At 46.2% G+C, this 17,223-nt stretch overlaps 1 protein-coding gene across 1 annotated transcript in view; it reads right to left on the bottom strand.

The window, feature by feature from the left end:
• The window catches only part of GALNT18 (polypeptide N-acetylgalactosaminyltransferase 18), a 353,258-nt gene extending 346,963 nt beyond the window's left edge, over positions 1 to 6,295 (bottom strand). The window contains exon 1 of the mRNA XM_086340033.1: positions 5,644 to 6,295. Coding sequence (XP_086196159.1) covers positions 5,644 to 5,878 — 235 coding nt within the window. The 5' untranslated portion in view covers positions 5,879 to 6,295. The remainder of the gene's footprint in view (positions 1 to 5,643) is intronic.
• Between the last annotated feature and the right edge of the window lie 10,928 nt (positions 6,296 to 17,223).

Below are 17,223 nucleotides of genomic sequence, written 5' to 3'. Positions count from 1 at the left end.
ACAAAACCAAACCAGGATGCGATTGTCCCTCTGTGTCAATTTCTCTCCCTCACCCCATTTACATTTCCAGCTAACAACGGCATTATAAGCCAACCAAGAGTACACTGGGTTTGTTTCCAAATGTGTCTAGAATCTTGGTACTTGTCATTGTAACGGCATAACTTAATTACATGTTATATAACCAATGGAAGATCATCGTTAAAAATTTAGAGTTATTTCTAAGAAAATGAATTTAAAGCTTTGGAAAGACTTTATAGAACTAATCACAGAAATAGCAGTCAAATTACTCATGAACAAAGTCACTGCAAAAGACCAAAGCAATAAAAATGTGGGCCACGACACTGCTTCATAAGTACCTTCAAGTTCTCAGTGAATGCTAAAGAAAACAGAACTAGAAATCAGACTTTGTAAACTGCACTTTATGGGAGTGGCTTATTCCATGAAGAAGCTGTTTACAAAGTCAGATTTCTAGTTCTGTTTTCTTTAACAGATCCAAACCAAAGATAAAGCCTTGGCCTTCCATCAAAAAGCTGAGAAATGAATGCACAGTAAAACAAAATACTTAATGCATGCATGTGATATTTTGTTTTAGTTTCTTCTTTAATCAGGTTTTCAGTAAACTAGCTAACTCAAACCCAAACTGTGTTGAAGAAGAGGTATACTGCTGCTGCTGCCGCTGCTGAGTCGCTTCAGTCGTGTCCAACTCTGTGCGGCCCCAGAGACGGCAGCCCACCAGGCTCCCCCGCCCCTGGGATTCTCCAGGCAAGAACACTGGAGTGGGCTGCCATTTCCTTCTCCAATGCATGAGAGTGAAGAGTGAAAATGAAGTCGCTCAGTCATGTCCGACTCTTCTCGATCCCATGGACTGCAGCCCACCAGGCTCCTCCGTCCATGGGATTTTCCAAGCAAGAGTACTGGAGTGGGGTGCCATTGCCTTCTCCGAAGAGGTATACTATCATCCTTCAAAAACGCGTTCACTGCAACAGGGACCAGGAGCGTCTGGATTCACCACTGTACCCAAAGTCACCACTCAGTGTGGCGCCTGGCACATACCAGGCCTCCAATAAATAAGGACTAAATCAATAAGAGAAATCAACTCTGAATACTCGTTGGAAGGACTGATGCTGAAGTTGAAACTCCAGTATTTTGGTCATCTGATGCGAACAGCTGACTCATTGGAAAAGTCCCTGATGCTGGGAAAGATTGAGGGCAGAAAAAGAAGAGGGCATCACCCATGCAATGGACATGAACTTGGGCAAACTTCAGGAGATGGTGAGGGACAGAGAGGCCTGGCTTGCTGCAGTCCATGGGGTCGCAAAGAGTCGGACACCACTGGGCGACTGAACAACAACAACAAAATCAATAAACTATGTACCAAATATTGAAAAAGTGCTTCTAACAAAAAGCAAACTGAGAAAAGCAGAATATAAAATTACATGTAAACCACGACTACACCTGCATTTTTAAATATGGAGCCAGATGGACAAAGCTAGAAGGCAATGTCAAAATACAAAATAGTTGTGTTAGATTAGAATGAATTAGAGGAATTTTATACATTTTAAAATATTTTATTTAATGTTGGCTCACTCGTTTTTATATTCAAGAAAGATGCTAACCAAGAAAAAAGAAAGGCTGTATGGGTTTCTGCTCGACTTCCACAGTAAGACGTGAACCCACATGTCCATTTCCTAAGCTCTCCAACACTCCAGCGTCCTTCACACTCTGTACTTAACCCACTGCACCACCTTCAGCAATTCCATCTTTTTCCTCCAAGACCGGAGAAGGCAATGGCACCCTCCAAGACCAGACCTGTACGAACACTTGCTTTGTGTTTCCAATTCATCAGGATGCTATTTTTAAAATCCAGAGTTATCCACCCTCTCATTTACCATCTATCTGGTTAAAAAATAATGATCAAAACTGCAATTTACATTCCCAAGAGATTCCCAAACACCATCTAATTAAATCATTCAATCAGAAAACAAATTAAAATGAAATATCACTGCAACCCCCAAGAGGAAAATAAACTTTTCAGTCATGACTAGAACGTAGCTCCAGGGTGACGCTCCAAAGCCTCTTCTAATTGCAAGTCCTATGGAACATCCAGTAGAACATTTTGTGACATTTGCAGCTTCCAGGACAACTTTCCTTCCAAAGCAAAGAGGAGCCTGTGCAAGGCTCCAAAGCAAAACATAGTCATTTGAGAATGGAAATGCTTTACTAATGACTAACCAGTGCCCTGGGCACCGCACTGTGTGCTCATTCATTCATGTGCTCAGCCATCCAACACACACTCTCTGAAGAATGTGCCAGGAACTGTCCTGGGTGTTCCACAAACACTTCTTGTGTGAATGTAACCTCTGCCTTTTGGTGTGAAACAAAACCCAGAGCTTCCTGAGTTTGACTATGGAAGAGTCTCCAAGTGGAAAGGCTATGACTCCATCATCCCTCGGCCACCCTCTGAGGTCTCCAACTCCGACACCCACTCCCACCGTCCAGGGACTCTAGGAGAGCCCTGCTGCCCCTGTGACTCGCTGGCCCTCTTAAGAGATAGCAAGGCAATGGCACCCCACTCCAGTACTCTTGCCTGGAAAATCCCATGGATGGAGGAGCCTGGTGGGCTGCAGTCCATGAGGTCTCAAAGAGTCGGACACGACTGAGCAACTTCACTTTCACTTTTCAGTTTCATGCATTGGAGAAGGAAATGGCAACCCACTCCAGTGTTCTTGCCTGGAGAATCTCAGGGACGGGGGAGCCTGGTAGGCTGCCATCTATGGGGTCACACAGAGTTAGACATGACTGAAGCGACTTAGCAGTAGCAGCATGTGGTTAAGAACACAGGTCCTGAAGCAACATGAGCTTGGTTTAAATCTCTGTACCTTAGACAAATTATATAAGCTCTCCATACGTAAAACGGAGCTTACATACTTACCTCATAGAGGGAGGAGAATTAAATGTCAACATACATAAAGTACTTAAATAATGCCTGGCACACAGCTGGTGCTATATAATTTTTAGCTACTAACTATTATTATTATCCCTATTCCCCCTGAGCTTAGCAGAGTAAACTGGTTTGCTCAAAAGGCCCTCCCTACTAACTAGAGGAAACTCGGCAGTGGAATACATGTAAATGGCCCATATCATCAAGGACAAGCCTCTGATCTTTTCCTTTCCCATCCTCTGCCTTCAGAAAGTGGCATTTGGCCAGTCCCAAACGCCATAGGCCCCTTACATAAGTAAGATAAATCCCTAGCCCACCCAGCACCTCTGTCCATGGACTTCTCCAGGCAAGAATACTGGACTGGGTAGCCATTCTCTTCTCCAAGGGATCTTCCTGACCCAGGGATTGAACCTGGGTCTCCTGTATTGCAGGCAGATTCTTTACCAGCTGGGCCGCCAGGGAAGCCAAATTTTACTTTAAATTCCCCCAACTACTTGCTGAAGGACGGCTCCAGCATCACTGGGGGTGCTGTCACTAGTTCTGGCAACACCATCATGGCACAACAGCCAAGCATCCTGTGCCTCCCCCTGCCTCATGGCCAGTCTTTGCTAAGTCACTGGCCCTTCCCCACCCGACTGTGCACTGTGGCTTCTACCTCTCCAGCTGAGAATCTGGCCTTTTCTGAATATCCACAGGACTCATAATACAGTCATTGCACATACACAAGAGAGCTGGATCACCATGCGTTTTAAGGATAATGCACCCTCTTTTTTTCTTCCCCTCTCAATTTTTTCAGGTATACATTTGAAAGTTTCAAACAAGGCATAGCTATAAGGTTTCCTGGGAGCAAAAACACAAAGGCTCCTTTCAGCTTCCACACCGCGCTCATTTGCATGTAGAGTCTTATAAATCACATGATACGGTCCACATTCAACATGACAGAGGTGCCCTCTGGGATGAGCCCATGACCCCAAGATCTCCTCACTGCTTCCCAATGTAGTATCTTGCTCACCTCCTCCCTGACCAGACTGGAAAGCACAAGAGGATCATTTTCCAGAAACATGAACACACACACACACACAGAATCTGTGAATGAAAATCTCTTAAAATCTGTGGGCAAACTAGAAATGTCAAAGTAAGGTATGGTCTGCATCCCTCTGGGAACATTATGAATCACCCTGGGGCAAACACTGTACTTCTACTGCTGACTAATTGTCAATCTGGAACCACAGGAAGGAAAAGAACAAGTAAGAAACACAGCAACAGGCACATCAGAGAGATAAATTGGTCTGCTATGCAAGCCCAGTGGCAGGTACCAAGGAGAGCTGCGAAGCAGAGGCGTCAGAGCCATGAACTTGTTTTAAAGTCATCAGTCAGTCAGGAAGCACCGTGGATATGTATACCTCTCCTGCACTCACCTGAACCTCCCCCCTGGGAAGGAACTTTTGTACATACCGGGAAGCAAACCAAATATAGAGAGCAGCTGTCCCCACCATGGCAGGGGCAGCAGATGCAAGGTTGGATCCTGACAACCATGTGTAAACAAATGAGAGTGCCCCTGGGAGAGAGTCAACCAGATATGTGCCAAAGTCTGCCTGGTTGACAGGTGAACTAGGCTCTGCTGGCGCTGTCCTGCCCTTAAAAAGCTGACAAGCCTGGTAGAAAACAGGGGGAACAGAAGCAAAGAAAAAAGAAATGTGAACGTGAGAGACGGGCATGTGTGTGCACACTCTGACCTGTGGTGCCCAGCCGGAGCTCTCTATCTGCTGCCTCTGACAGCTCATCGGACAGGGTCGCCTGGGGAGAGTGCTCTGTACCCCATCCTTCCCTTGACCCCAGCCCTGGCCTGGAGCGCAATCTCCCGGCTCAGCCTGACTCCAGATCTAGCCCGCGCGAATCTGTTTGCTCTGCCCCAGCCACTCCCTGGGCCTGGGAGTGGAGCTACCGGAGGGAATGGCCTTCGCTGGCAGCCCAGGGCGGGTTCTCCCAGTCCTGGGCGGAGGCGCCACCGCAGTGGACAGAGCTCCAGGAGCCCATGCTTCTTCACCGCACCAACACCTGCTCCTGGAGAGGGTCTTGGACCCGCGGGCTGTGGTGTGGGTGGAGACCGCTAAGGTTCAGACAGCACTCCTAGCCACAGATACCTCTGCACACCCAATTGCCTATGGGCCGCTCACAGCCGGGCTGGGACTAGGGCCGTGCAGTCTTCCCAGCTCTGGCTCGTCCCGCAGCCTGTAGGTCCTAAATGGCAACGACTTGGGCCTCTCACGCTTCTCCCCATAGGCCCAACAGTAGCCAAATGAGCTCGATTGCCTTTGAGCGCTCCCTTGTACACACACCAACATTCACACGTACCCACACTCTGAACCGGACCTGTGTGCGACCCCGAGAGCCCTCGAGCAACTAGCCGGTAGTCCCACGCACACTGGGACACGTGCGCAGCGCGCCCCCATACCGCCAGCGAGCTGCACACACCCGCGCGTGGAGCCCCGCGCATACACGTGTGCCCTGGAGAAGCGCGCACAGCCGCCGACACTGAGGGTCCCGTACTCAGGCAAGAACATACACGCAGCCCCGCCAAGCGTCTGCGGCCTCAGAGCCCCGCAGTCACTCGAGAGATGCCCACCAGCCTCGGCGCACCGCGCACGGCTCTGGGCACTCCCCGGCCCCGTGGGCTGCCCAAGTTTCCCCGGCGCCCGTACCTTGGATATGCTGCTTTATGACATTCTCCAGGTGATCCAGCCGTTCAATAATCTTCAGGGTGTCCCCTTTGTCTTCCTCTAGCTTCTTGTCGGGCGCCGGCTCCTGCCCCCGCACATACACGCTGGCGATGTAGTTGGTGACCCAGCCCACGTAGAGCAGACATATGATGTTGGTCATGCCGCTCAGGATCACGCAAGTGGACACCAAAGTTTTGGTCTTCCTGGTGCACACCATTCTGGGCTCTCTCCTCCATATAGAGCTCCCGGGGGCCCCTTGTCTCTGCGCACCCGGGACTCCCCCGCGATCACACCCCCTCGGACGCCCGCTGCAGCCGGGCGCCGGAGCACCTGAGTCCCGACGGTCTCCAAAGCCCGGACCGCTGGCAGTGGAGCCGCCGTGCCCAAGTTTGGAGCTCCCGCCGCTGGCCGCCTTTGAGAGAGAGCTTGACAAAGGAAATGAGGTGGATTATTTTTCCAAATTAAAAATCTCCGAGCCCTTCTCGGAGCAGTCACGGGTGGTCGGCAGCCGCGCGCCTTGATATTAGCGTCTGGAAAACTTTGCCACAGCCTGGATCCGCGGCCGCGCCGCTTCCCATCGCCGGGCGCCGATTGCCTTGGCGGTCCGACCCGCCCGCGCTGCTGGAAGGACGGCGGCGGCGGCAGCGGCAGGGAGAACCGCGGAGCCCAGCGGCCCGGCCCCCTCCGAGCGACAAGCGCCGCCACCAATCGCGCTCGGGCTCGGAAGAGGGGCCGGGGCTGGGCGGTTGCGGACCAACGAGGAGGGTGCGTGGGGCGGAGTCCGGCCCGGGGCCCCACCTGCTGGCCGCCCCTGGCCCCCGCCCTCCAGGGACGCTCCAGAGCCTCCACCCGCGCCCGCGCTGGCTGCCCCAGAGCCGAGGCTCCCGGAGAGGGCGCGCCACCAATCCCAGTCCTAGGCCGGCAGATTCCACCTCTAGGGGTATCCCACTTGCTCTCGCGCAGAAACCTCCAGGCTTCCGGAGGGAGCTCGGCTCAGCGCTCCACCGCTCGACCGCTGGGCTTCTCGCGTGGATCCCACCTGCCGGCTCTCAACCCTTTTTCTGGTTGCCGGGACTCAGGGAGGCCAGGGAAGCGTGGGCCGGATGGCCTATCCTGTCTCGCCCTCTGTCAGGCCCCGTGGGCGTCCACTTCTTCCTTGACTTCACCCTGTCAGCAGGCTTCCTGAATGTCTCCAGACCCCACAACTGTCAAAGGAGTCAACCCTTTTAGGAATCTCTTAGAAGGTTCTGTACCATCTCCAGTACCAAACACCTCAGAGGTTTTTAACGCCCCTAGCTATATATATTTTTTTAAGTCTGTGCAGTTCCAGGACAAACTGTGTCTTGTAACTCCAGTTGTCATTCATGTGGGCCCGGGCTCATCCCAATGCGTGTGGAGATCCTGCACAGAAATATCCCTGGGGGGATTAAGCTCTCTGTGAGCTGTAAGTCCCTGTACATGCTGTTGTGATTGATGTTAGGGAGGACAGAACTGTACCTCACAGCAGAGGGGCATGGCTGGACTCCAGTGGCTGACACTATTTTGTTATTAGAGTAAATGCTTATTCATATTATTCCTTTCTGCTGAACACTCACTTCTTCTCAGAACCTGAATAAAATTCCTTCAAACAAAGATTCTTCAAAACACAGATTTCTATCCTCTTTGTCTCTGGGATGCATTTTTCTGTCCTGAAGAGTGTCCCTTGGCGTGCCAGCACCCCAACCAGCTGTGATCCTGGTACCCAAGGCAGCTCCCTCAAGTGATGTTTTCTGGACCTGGCCCAGCAAAAGAGGGTGGACACAAAACCAATGAAGGAGCATTTGATGGCCATCAGCCTGGAAGCCCTTTAACCACTGCTTTGCATACAGAACTCCCAAAAGATACCATGAAAACAGACACAAACTAAAGATCTTGGAAGACTTCTCTCTACCCGTAACTGGGAAAGAGAACAATATGTGTAGGTTGGATAGAGAGTAGAGCAGGGTACTATGTATGAGTCCATATGAAAAAAGAGAGTACAGACTATTTCTGGAAAAAAATCAAGGTACAGAAATCTGCATCCATGAGGGAATAACACCTGTCTCTCTTTCTTTTCCTCTAGAAATATAATCAGATCACAAACAGAGGTTCTGGACTTCCTTCTAGTTGGATGAATTTATAAGCTGTGGCTTTGAATACAGCTAATGGTAAAGGTCTAATTACTCCTGTTTCATACTCTCTCCCAGGAGGGGACTTGGAAATTCAGCTCTTCCCAGGATCTTCCTAAACCACCACAGGGCTGGACAGAGAGAAGCAATACTCATTTTTCACATTCTTATTGGGGAAAAAACCCAAATTTAAAAATAAGGTTCAAATAGAAAACAGAATGGATTGTGTGACTTTGTATTTTGATCCAGCTGGCCCTATCATCTATTTGTAATGTGGAGGGACTGAATGCATTAAAAGAAGAATGAGGATCAGACTCTTCTCTCGAGAGGTCACAAGCTCTAGTTGACCAGTTCAAAGAATATTCACTGTAGGTGCAGCCAGGCTCCACAACTCTCATCCCAGATCCACCACTTATTGGTTACGAGAGTTTGGACGAGCTTCAAAACACCAAAGGGGCTCAGTTTCCCCTTATATCAAATATAAACAATACTTGCTGGAGAACTGGTTGTGATGATGAAATGAGAGAATGTACCAGGCAGAATGTTTCATTAGTGCAGGGTATATAGTGGGTGCTCAGGATCATGTGAGCTTTCCTTCTGGGATATGGTGAACTCGACTAGAATTCCATGAACTCCATTTACTATTCAGCAATAGTTAGTTTCTCCACCAACCAGTATCAGTTCTCTCTCCCGTAATGGAAGTTAACAGGAACCAGAACTATAGGCAGCAAGTTGCTTAACTTTCCGAGCTGAGCTCCAGCACACTGACTTTCTATTCATAGTGTCTGTCTTCACCATCAGTAGGGTACACAGGTCAATAAGATGTTCAAACGAATGGTGGTTTCCGGGACCCTCTAATTCCCACTAAAAATCCCTAATTCTTTGGTTTTAAACAAGCAAATTGGAAGGGAATACAAAGATTTAACCCAGAAAGATTTCAGAGTCACAAGGACAGGAAAGAGTTAGCCTCTATGTCTGAATGACCAGATGCCCCAGACCCTGCCCAATTTACTACAAACCTGTGTATATAACCTCTCATAGTCTCAATAATGGGCCTCTTTTCTGAAACTGGAAAGCTGCTAAAAAGGGATCCCTGTGAAGTTAATCAGACAATGAGTGTGAGCAGGCTTAGCAGAGACTCAAGGACAATATATTTCTGTAAATTTATACCTATTATTTGAACCTAGAGTCTCCTACTGCTACAAGAGGAAAGAGTATCTTGAAGAGTCTATGTGAGGGGCTAGAGATCCTTGAGAGGGTCTTTGTGGCACAACCTTTGGATATTACCCATCTTTTATATTGGGTAGGCAGCTTCCTTCTTTATGTGATTGAGTAGGGGGCAAGTACAACCCATTCCAGTATTCTTGCCTAGAAATTCCATAGACAGAGGAGCCTGGTAAACTACAGTCCATGGGGTCACAAAGTTGAACACGATGGAGTGACTGAGCACAGCACAACACAGCAAGTAGGACTTCTTACCCCCAAGTACAGCCAATCTTGTTGTTGTTGTTCAGTCACTCCTTTGTGTCCAACTCTTTGCAACCCCATGGACTGAGGACTCCATGCTTCCCTGTCCATCACCAACTCCTGGAGCTTACTCAAACTCATGTCCATTGAGTCAGTGATGTGATACTATCCAGCCATCTCATCCTCTGTCATCCCCTTTTCCTCCCGCCTTCAGTCTTTCCCAGCATCAGGGTCTTTTCCAGTGAGTCAGCTCTTCGAATCAGGTGACCAAAGTATTGGAGCCACTCTGCCATCCCCCCAATACTAAGCCTACGTTCAGAATGCTTTTGATACCAGGGTTGGAAAAACCAGTCATTAATGGATCTTAATTACCAGTTGATGACCTTCTGAGAAGGGTATCCTGACCTGAGGACTAAAGAGGAGCAGGAGACCAATCTCCATTAATGGCGAGTCATTCATCAGAGTGCTGTCAGTGGTCATCTATACCCACCAGATGGCAGCACCATGCAACACCTTGGTGCCAAAGGTGCCAAATGGGATTTGGGGGCTCCAGGGGAAAATGAGCCTGGACGGTGGAAAGTCAATTCCCAGGCAGGGTACGTGGGAAGTGGGTTTTCCAGGTCCCTGGGAGAATAGGGATTACTAGGGCTTCTGGCAGGGAGGGATGCAAGGTTCAGACACAAAGACTGTGGAGAAACAACAGATCCAAGACTGGATTCTGCCAAACCACAGCACTGAGATGTTATTGACAGAAAAGGCACTCTTCTGGAGGAGGGATGGTGAACAAAGACAGAAATGTTTGTTCAGTGCTTACGTTGTATCCAGTCTAGTATTTTTCACATGTTGTCTCTTGAGCAAAGACTAAGGAATCCAGGGAGCTGGATTCATATTCCAGGCCTGGCACTTACTAGTATGATCTTGGGCAAATTACCTAAACTCTCTGTTCCTTGGTTTTTTATCTGTAAAATGGGGATGATAATAATAATATCTCCTCCTAATAGGGATGTTGTAAGCATTAGATGAACTCATAAAGCACACTGAAGGCACTATATGTGCCTAGTCACTCAGTCGTGTCCGACTCTTTGCGACCCCATGGACTGTTGCCTGCCAGGCACCTCTGTCCACAGGGATTCTCCAGGCAAGAATACTGGATTGGGTTGCCATGCCCTTCTCCAGGGGATCGTCCCAACCCAGGAATCAAACCCAGGTCTCCCACATTGCAGGCGGATTCATTACCATCTGAGCCACCAGGGAAGCCCAAAGGCATTATGTAAGAATTGGCTATTGTTATTTTTACCATCTCTGGGCACCAAAGTATTTGAAAGTTCACCCAGAAGGAACTTTCCTCTATCTAGGAGCAAAAGGTCCTAGAAACCAGCTCTTGGCTTCTCCTCTTTCACCTTGTTGAAGGACCCAAAGCAACTCCTAGAGGAATCACAGTGTAGCAGATCCCAACTGAAATCCTACAACTAGAGCCATCTAATGCTCTATGTCTACTTATTCACCTACAGAGTATTTTTGAGTGCCTGCTCTGTGCTAGACCCAGTGCTGGCTGCTGCTAACACAGAGATGACTTATAGACATACACCCTTGCCCTCAAGAAGATCATTGTTCAGTGGAGGAGGCCAGTGAATAAACAGCTATCATACAGCCTGATGAGCTCCAAACTGATATACTACATTCATATGAAAGAAAAAGGCACAGGTAAACACACCAGATTCCTCCCAAATAAGTGATTGTACAACTTCCGAACAGCTCTGCTTTCATTCAATCACTAGACAGCTCTTCTGGGTGGGAATTTGTTCTTTAGACCTAGAGGAAAGTATTTGCAAGATAGTTAGTAGACCAAGGATTGATATCCAGCATATATATAAAGAATTCATATAAACCAACAAAAGAGAGAGGCAAGAATATCCAAAGGGAAACATGGGCCAAAAATATGAACAAGGAATTAACCAAAGAAGTGTAGATATCCAATATAAATAAGAAATGATCCTTAAACTTGTTAAAAATCAGGAAGTTACATTTTAAAATATAAATACCATATCTCATGTATCAGATTGACAAATTTAAGGAGATGATTTTCAAGTATTGGAGAGAGTATAAAAGAAATAGGTACTCATTATCTTGCTGGTGAAAGTGTGACTGGTATAGTCACTTTGGAATGCTGTCTAGCAGTAATGATGAAATTTAAAATGCACATGCCCTATGACCTTGTACTTGAAGTGTAATCCATGGAACATTCCGGTGCTTATTTAAAATGAAGAGTATCAGGCCCACCCCACATCTATTGAATCAGAATCTGTGTTTTTATCAAAATCCTCAGATGAGTCATGTATACAATAAGGCCTGAGAAGCAATACACATCAAACTTTTAACCATAGGCTTTCTTCGGAAAAAGAACCTGATTAAGGGTAGTGGTCAAGTGCTGAACTTCTTACCAGGTACCTCTGTAATGTCTGAATTTTTATAATGACTACTTCTTAATGTTACACTTCTGAAATTCAAATTATTATTTTCTTAATTTAAAATTTGACTCCTGTTTTTGTGCTTAAAACAATCTGCTTCACACTGGTTGCCATCCTTTGTGAACTGAGCTAGTCTTGGAGGTACTCTAAGCCTGTTTCTTAATCTGTCAAAGAGGAATAGTAACTATACCTCAGTCCAGCCTCACACATTGGTAGGCTCTGAGCACAGCATATCAAAGATAACTCAGCCTTTGACATTCATGATAATGCTTCTTCATCATCAGGAAAATGGACATACCTATGGTTTATGGCCATTGAGAAGAGAGCAGTACCACAGGAAGAAGATTTCTGGTGAATGGAATAAACACAGAAACAAGCCCATGCACACACACACACACACACACACAGTTCTTGAGTGACCTATACTTATTGTGGGTATTTCCTATTGAACAAAAATGAAAGGAATCATTAAGGTACATGACCACTGTCATCATGTAGGGAAAGCAAGAATGTTATCAACCACCATCTCTTTCTTTTGCTCACTCAGAACCATTTCTTAGTTTTGTGTGCTTTACATAAATAACATTATGTTGTCTGCTGCTAGAGATACAGTAAAGAATTTTGGCTTCTTGTCCTTTAACAGGATGCTCAGAAGAAGATACATTGATTAGGGAAGCAATAGAGCATGATGGTTACACATACATAACCAGGCAGACTTGGGTTTGAATTCTAGATCTGCCATTTACTAGTTTTGTGAATTAGTGCAAGGTGTTGTTGTGAAGATTAAATGAAATAATATTTGTAAAACTTGGTACTGAACCTCTGGAAAGCATTCAACAAATGTTAGTTTTAGTGTTACTTAACAATTTTATTTAGACAACAAATTAATGGTATTTCATTTCCAATCCATAATTATACATATTTTATAGCATATATTGAGGAGTCCAACCCTTCTGTAGCCCAAGGACTATATATACATTTTTAATGTCCTATTACTTAGAGGGATGAGTATCAGTTTTTACACAATTTATGTAAGTAACCAAGTAAACACTATGGAGAACAGTGATGCGTCTTACTTGACTGCCTAGACTTCTAGGCAGGTCGGGTGTACCAGCACTGTTCAATCCACAGAGCACTGTTCACACATACCTTGTCTTAAGCTTCACAGCCACCCCGAAAGGCAAGTTATTATCACGCCCATTTTCCAGATGAGGAAACTGTATGTAAGGCAAATATTCATGAGTAAAAGTGGTAGAGGGCTTCTGACTCCAAGTCCAGTACTCCTTTCCATGTGTCACATCCCTCCTGGGTATCTGGTAAGGAATATCATCTTCACTGAAGAAATAACTAGCTGATAAGACCCCAATTAAAAAAAAAAAAGAAAAGGAAAAAAGACCACAAGTGAGAGATCTCTTGGAAGTATTTGCATCTTCAAAGATGATTGTTAAAAACAGAAGCACTCTCAAGCCCTAAATGGATGCTGTCCTCTGAGCAAGGAAAAGAGCTACTAAATCCCTTTTCCAAAGGATAGAATCTGGCTGGGGAAGTGGGGGAAAGGAAGTCATGTGTATTGAGCCCTTACTGAGAGCAGAAGTATGGTCACAGATTTCCTCAAACCCATGAAAGATTCTTGCCTGCTAATTTATGTGGCTTCAAGAAGGCAGAAAAAAGAACTGGGATGGCAAAATGCCTCTCTTCTCAGAAGATGCCTGGAGGCTCCTCTCATGCCTGGGTGAAAGGACAGCACAGAGCCTCCTTCCCAGAGCCAGCAATGAGGAGCACAGGACCCGTGTGAGGGATGGCTGGTGCCAACCAGGCATGAGGAGAAGCCAACGACCTTTTCAGGTTTGGTATATGATGGTCTGGGGCATTAAGTATGTTCTGTGCTTCTCTGCCAAGCAGATGGTAAATAAAATATTCAGCAGACAGGCAACCTCCTCACCACGGCGAGGTGACTGGCTTGTTGAGAACAGAGTGATTGTGGTGGAAGGCACAAATTGCGAGTGGCAAGAAGCAGCTGGGAAAGAGGCAACAATCTGCTTCTTGTGGCAGAGCCAGAGACCAGAGCTGGGGACAGCTTGCATTTGCAGCAGGCCCAGAGCCCCTCCTCAGAGAACCGTGGAATCTGTCATCAAAGGACTTCTGTAAACTTAGTTCCGAGACAAATGCAGATGCAGAAAAGTACACAGAAGTACAAAGTACTCAGATGGATGATTCCAGATAAAACAGCCTTAGCAGGTACCAACAGTTAGGCTGATATAGCAGGATGTATTTGCAGATACCAATATAATCAGTCTTCTGAAAGAGTCCAAATCCAAAGAGCATCTAGGCATTTGCTAGTAATTCTCCACCGTACATGGAATCTCTTATCCAAGCACTTGATGAGGGAGCGGACAGACTCCGGAATAGAGAGCTTAGGACCTTGTATCCCCAGGTAGTTTGACAGAACTAACGTTCAATCCAGCAATTCCACATTCAGGTGGTTTTCCAAAAACAAGATAAACAAACAGTTATTCAAAAAGGTTTCTAGTCACTGTAGCATTACTTGCAATATCCAAGATATGGAAGCAACCTAAGTGTCCACTGATAGATGAATGGATAAAGAGAACATGATATATAAAAAATGGAACATTATTCAGCCATAAAGAAGAATGAAATCTTGCCACTTGCCACAACGTGGATGGACCTAGAGTGTATTTGCTAAGTGAAATATGCCAGAGAAAGATAAATACCTATGATAAATAGTATCATAAGATAAATACTAAAATTTCATTTATATGTGGAATCCAAAAAAACAAAATGAACAAACAAAAACAACAGAAAAGACTCACAGATACCAGGGAGGGGTGGAGACAGATGGGTGAAATAGGCGAGGGAGATTGAGAGGCACACACTTCCAATTACAATGGAACAAATCCCACCACATGGGGATGTACCGTGTAGTGTAGGAAATATGATGAATAATACTGTAAGAACTCTGTATGGTGACAGATGAAACTACACTTTTCATGGTGATCATTTTGTAATTTATAAAAATATCAGGCTTCCCTAGTGGTCCAGTAGTTAAGAGTCTGCCTCGCAATGCAGGGGACAACAGTTTGATCACCCGTCAGGGAAGAGTCCGCATGCTTTAGGGCAACTAGGCTCTTGGGCCACAGCTACTGAGCCTGCGCTCCTGAGCCCGCAAACTGCAATACTGAGCCCGAGCGTGGCAACTACTAAAGCCCACACCCACCACAGCCCGTGATCTGCAATAAGACAAGCCACTGCAAAAAGAAGCCCACGCACCTCACCTAGAGAGTAGCCCCTACTCTCCACAACTAGAGAAAGCCCACGCACAGCAACGAAGGCCCAGCACAAAGGTAAAACTAAATATGAATTCTTAAGAATTTTTTTTAATTTATAAAGATATAAAATCACTATGTTGCACACCTAAAATTAATATAATTTTGTAAGTCAACTGGACTTCAATTACAAATAAATACATAAATAATTTAATAAGTTCCTGGATATATGATCAATAAATAAAAATCAATTGCTTTTCAGTACTTTAATGAAAATATTCTATTTATAGCAACAGAAAATACACCTAAAACCCCAGCTAGCAAAAGTTGTGCAAGAGACACATCACAGCTCCAACAGTCACACTTTCAATGGTCACAGTTCCTTCTAAGAATGTCATGACTAAGTAAAAAGTTGAGATCCAAAGCTGACCTCTCAGAACTACCCAACTATCTTTTGCTGAGGATCTTTGCCCCCAGATGGAATCCACGGGTCTCCAATAACTCAATGGAGGCCAAGTGTCCAGAATAGTTGGAAGAGACAGTGGGGAATCTAACCCCTTATAAAATGGAGTCTTCCCCACTCTTCAGACAGTATTTTTTCATGCTCCACCCTCCCAGATCTTAAACAAATAATGGGTATTTTTTCCTTTTTAGTCTAATTGTGGTAACAGCAACAAAAGAAGCTGCCTGAACTTGAAGAACTTATTCAGAAGTCTTCCATCTTCTCAGCTCCCTGACCATAATTCTATCCACTCAAAGCAGGATAACAGGCAAGTCAAGGCACCCAGTGGCTAGCATCTGACATGGCCAACTGTGAAAGGCCATGTATCATCACCTCTGGGATCATGTCTGAGTACACTGATGCTGTAGGGCATCAGTCCAAGACTGGAGAAGACCAAGTCTACTTCCTTACAGAACAGAAGGCTCCCATCCTCGGGGTGGGCAGGGGCCTAGCAAGGGGACCCACTGAGGGGCTGGAGCCATGCCCTCGCTCAGTGAAATCCCAGAGTCCAGATGCTGAGAGATCTTTTATACCCTGTGCTTCTCTGAGTGAGTTCCCTAGCAGCTGCAACTTTTTCTAAATCTCTAAAAGGCTGCAGCAGTCTAGAAATTGTTGAACTTCTGAAGGCAGAGGCCCACGGTTACCATGGCCACTGTCAGTTTGCCTCAGCTCATGTTCTGCGTTCACTGGTGAGAATCCAGAGTCTTTGACAGAGCTCCAGACCCTCTACTCCAGCAATCCTTGGATGGCCACCTTCATTTGGGGAGACTCGGTGCTGGCCATGGAGACTGAAGTGGGAACACAGTCCAGGGCTTGGCCACCATCTTGGGATTGAGCCACTGACAACCCGCAAGTGCTTCTGGGAATGTGGAGTCCATTTTTTTTCCTGACTCTTTAAAGAGAGGTTACTTTTCAACATCACACTGTGTTGTTGACTCAAATTAATCATCTAATTTATCAAGTACTCACTTAACAATGGGAGGATGACATTAAGGTAGGGCTATTTGCCTTTCCATAGAATAATCCCAATCTGCTGGGCAATTTAAATGCTTATTAATATTTTTAAAGTGTGTCCTTCCTTACAATCAAGCTGCCGCTTTTCACAGCTACCTGTGTCCCTACCTCCCACAGCACTGTCAGATTCTTTCTTAAGTGTTTACTCTTAACCTGTTATAAATTGGGAAAACAGCTGAATTATTAGAATTGTATGTAAATGAGGGCAGAAAGGCTTTTTTGTTGTTTTTGGCTTTAACCAAGGAACTAAGGAACTCTCCCATGAATAAAGTATTCAAGGGTTTGACACATTTATTAATTCACTTATTTCCTGCTTTTCAACTTCCTCACTGTTCCAGCAGCTGGTACTCCAGCCCCACCAGTCAATTCCCCACAAACCAGCCAGAGTGAATACACACACACCCTCCGTCCCTCCCGTTTTAGAATCCTTTAGCAGCTTCTCATTGCTCTGGGAATGAAGTCTGGCCTTCCTGTGGCCTTTGATAAGCACTGAGAGCCTGGTCAGATCTGGCTTCTCCTACCTTCCTCCTTCATCACTTCCAGGCCCTTGTATAGGCCACTCTTAACCTCACCCTAGGCCCCCCAGCTCATCTTACAGATTTCCTCTTAACCCCTCCCTTTACAGGCTTCCCCAGTGTCTCAGAAGTTAAAGAATCTGCCCACAATGCGGGAGCCCTGGG

The sequence above is a fragment of the Bos grunniens genome, chromosome 15 (assembly GCF_055505025.1).
Source record: "Bos grunniens cultivar Pamir isolate PY7600 chromosome 15, Bosgru_T2T1.0, whole genome shotgun sequence".
NCBI lineage: Eukaryota > Metazoa > Chordata > Mammalia > Artiodactyla > Bovidae > Bos > Bos grunniens.
The sequence above is the reverse complement of the archived record's forward strand: the minus strand, read 5'-3'. Positions and strand labels throughout refer to the sequence as shown.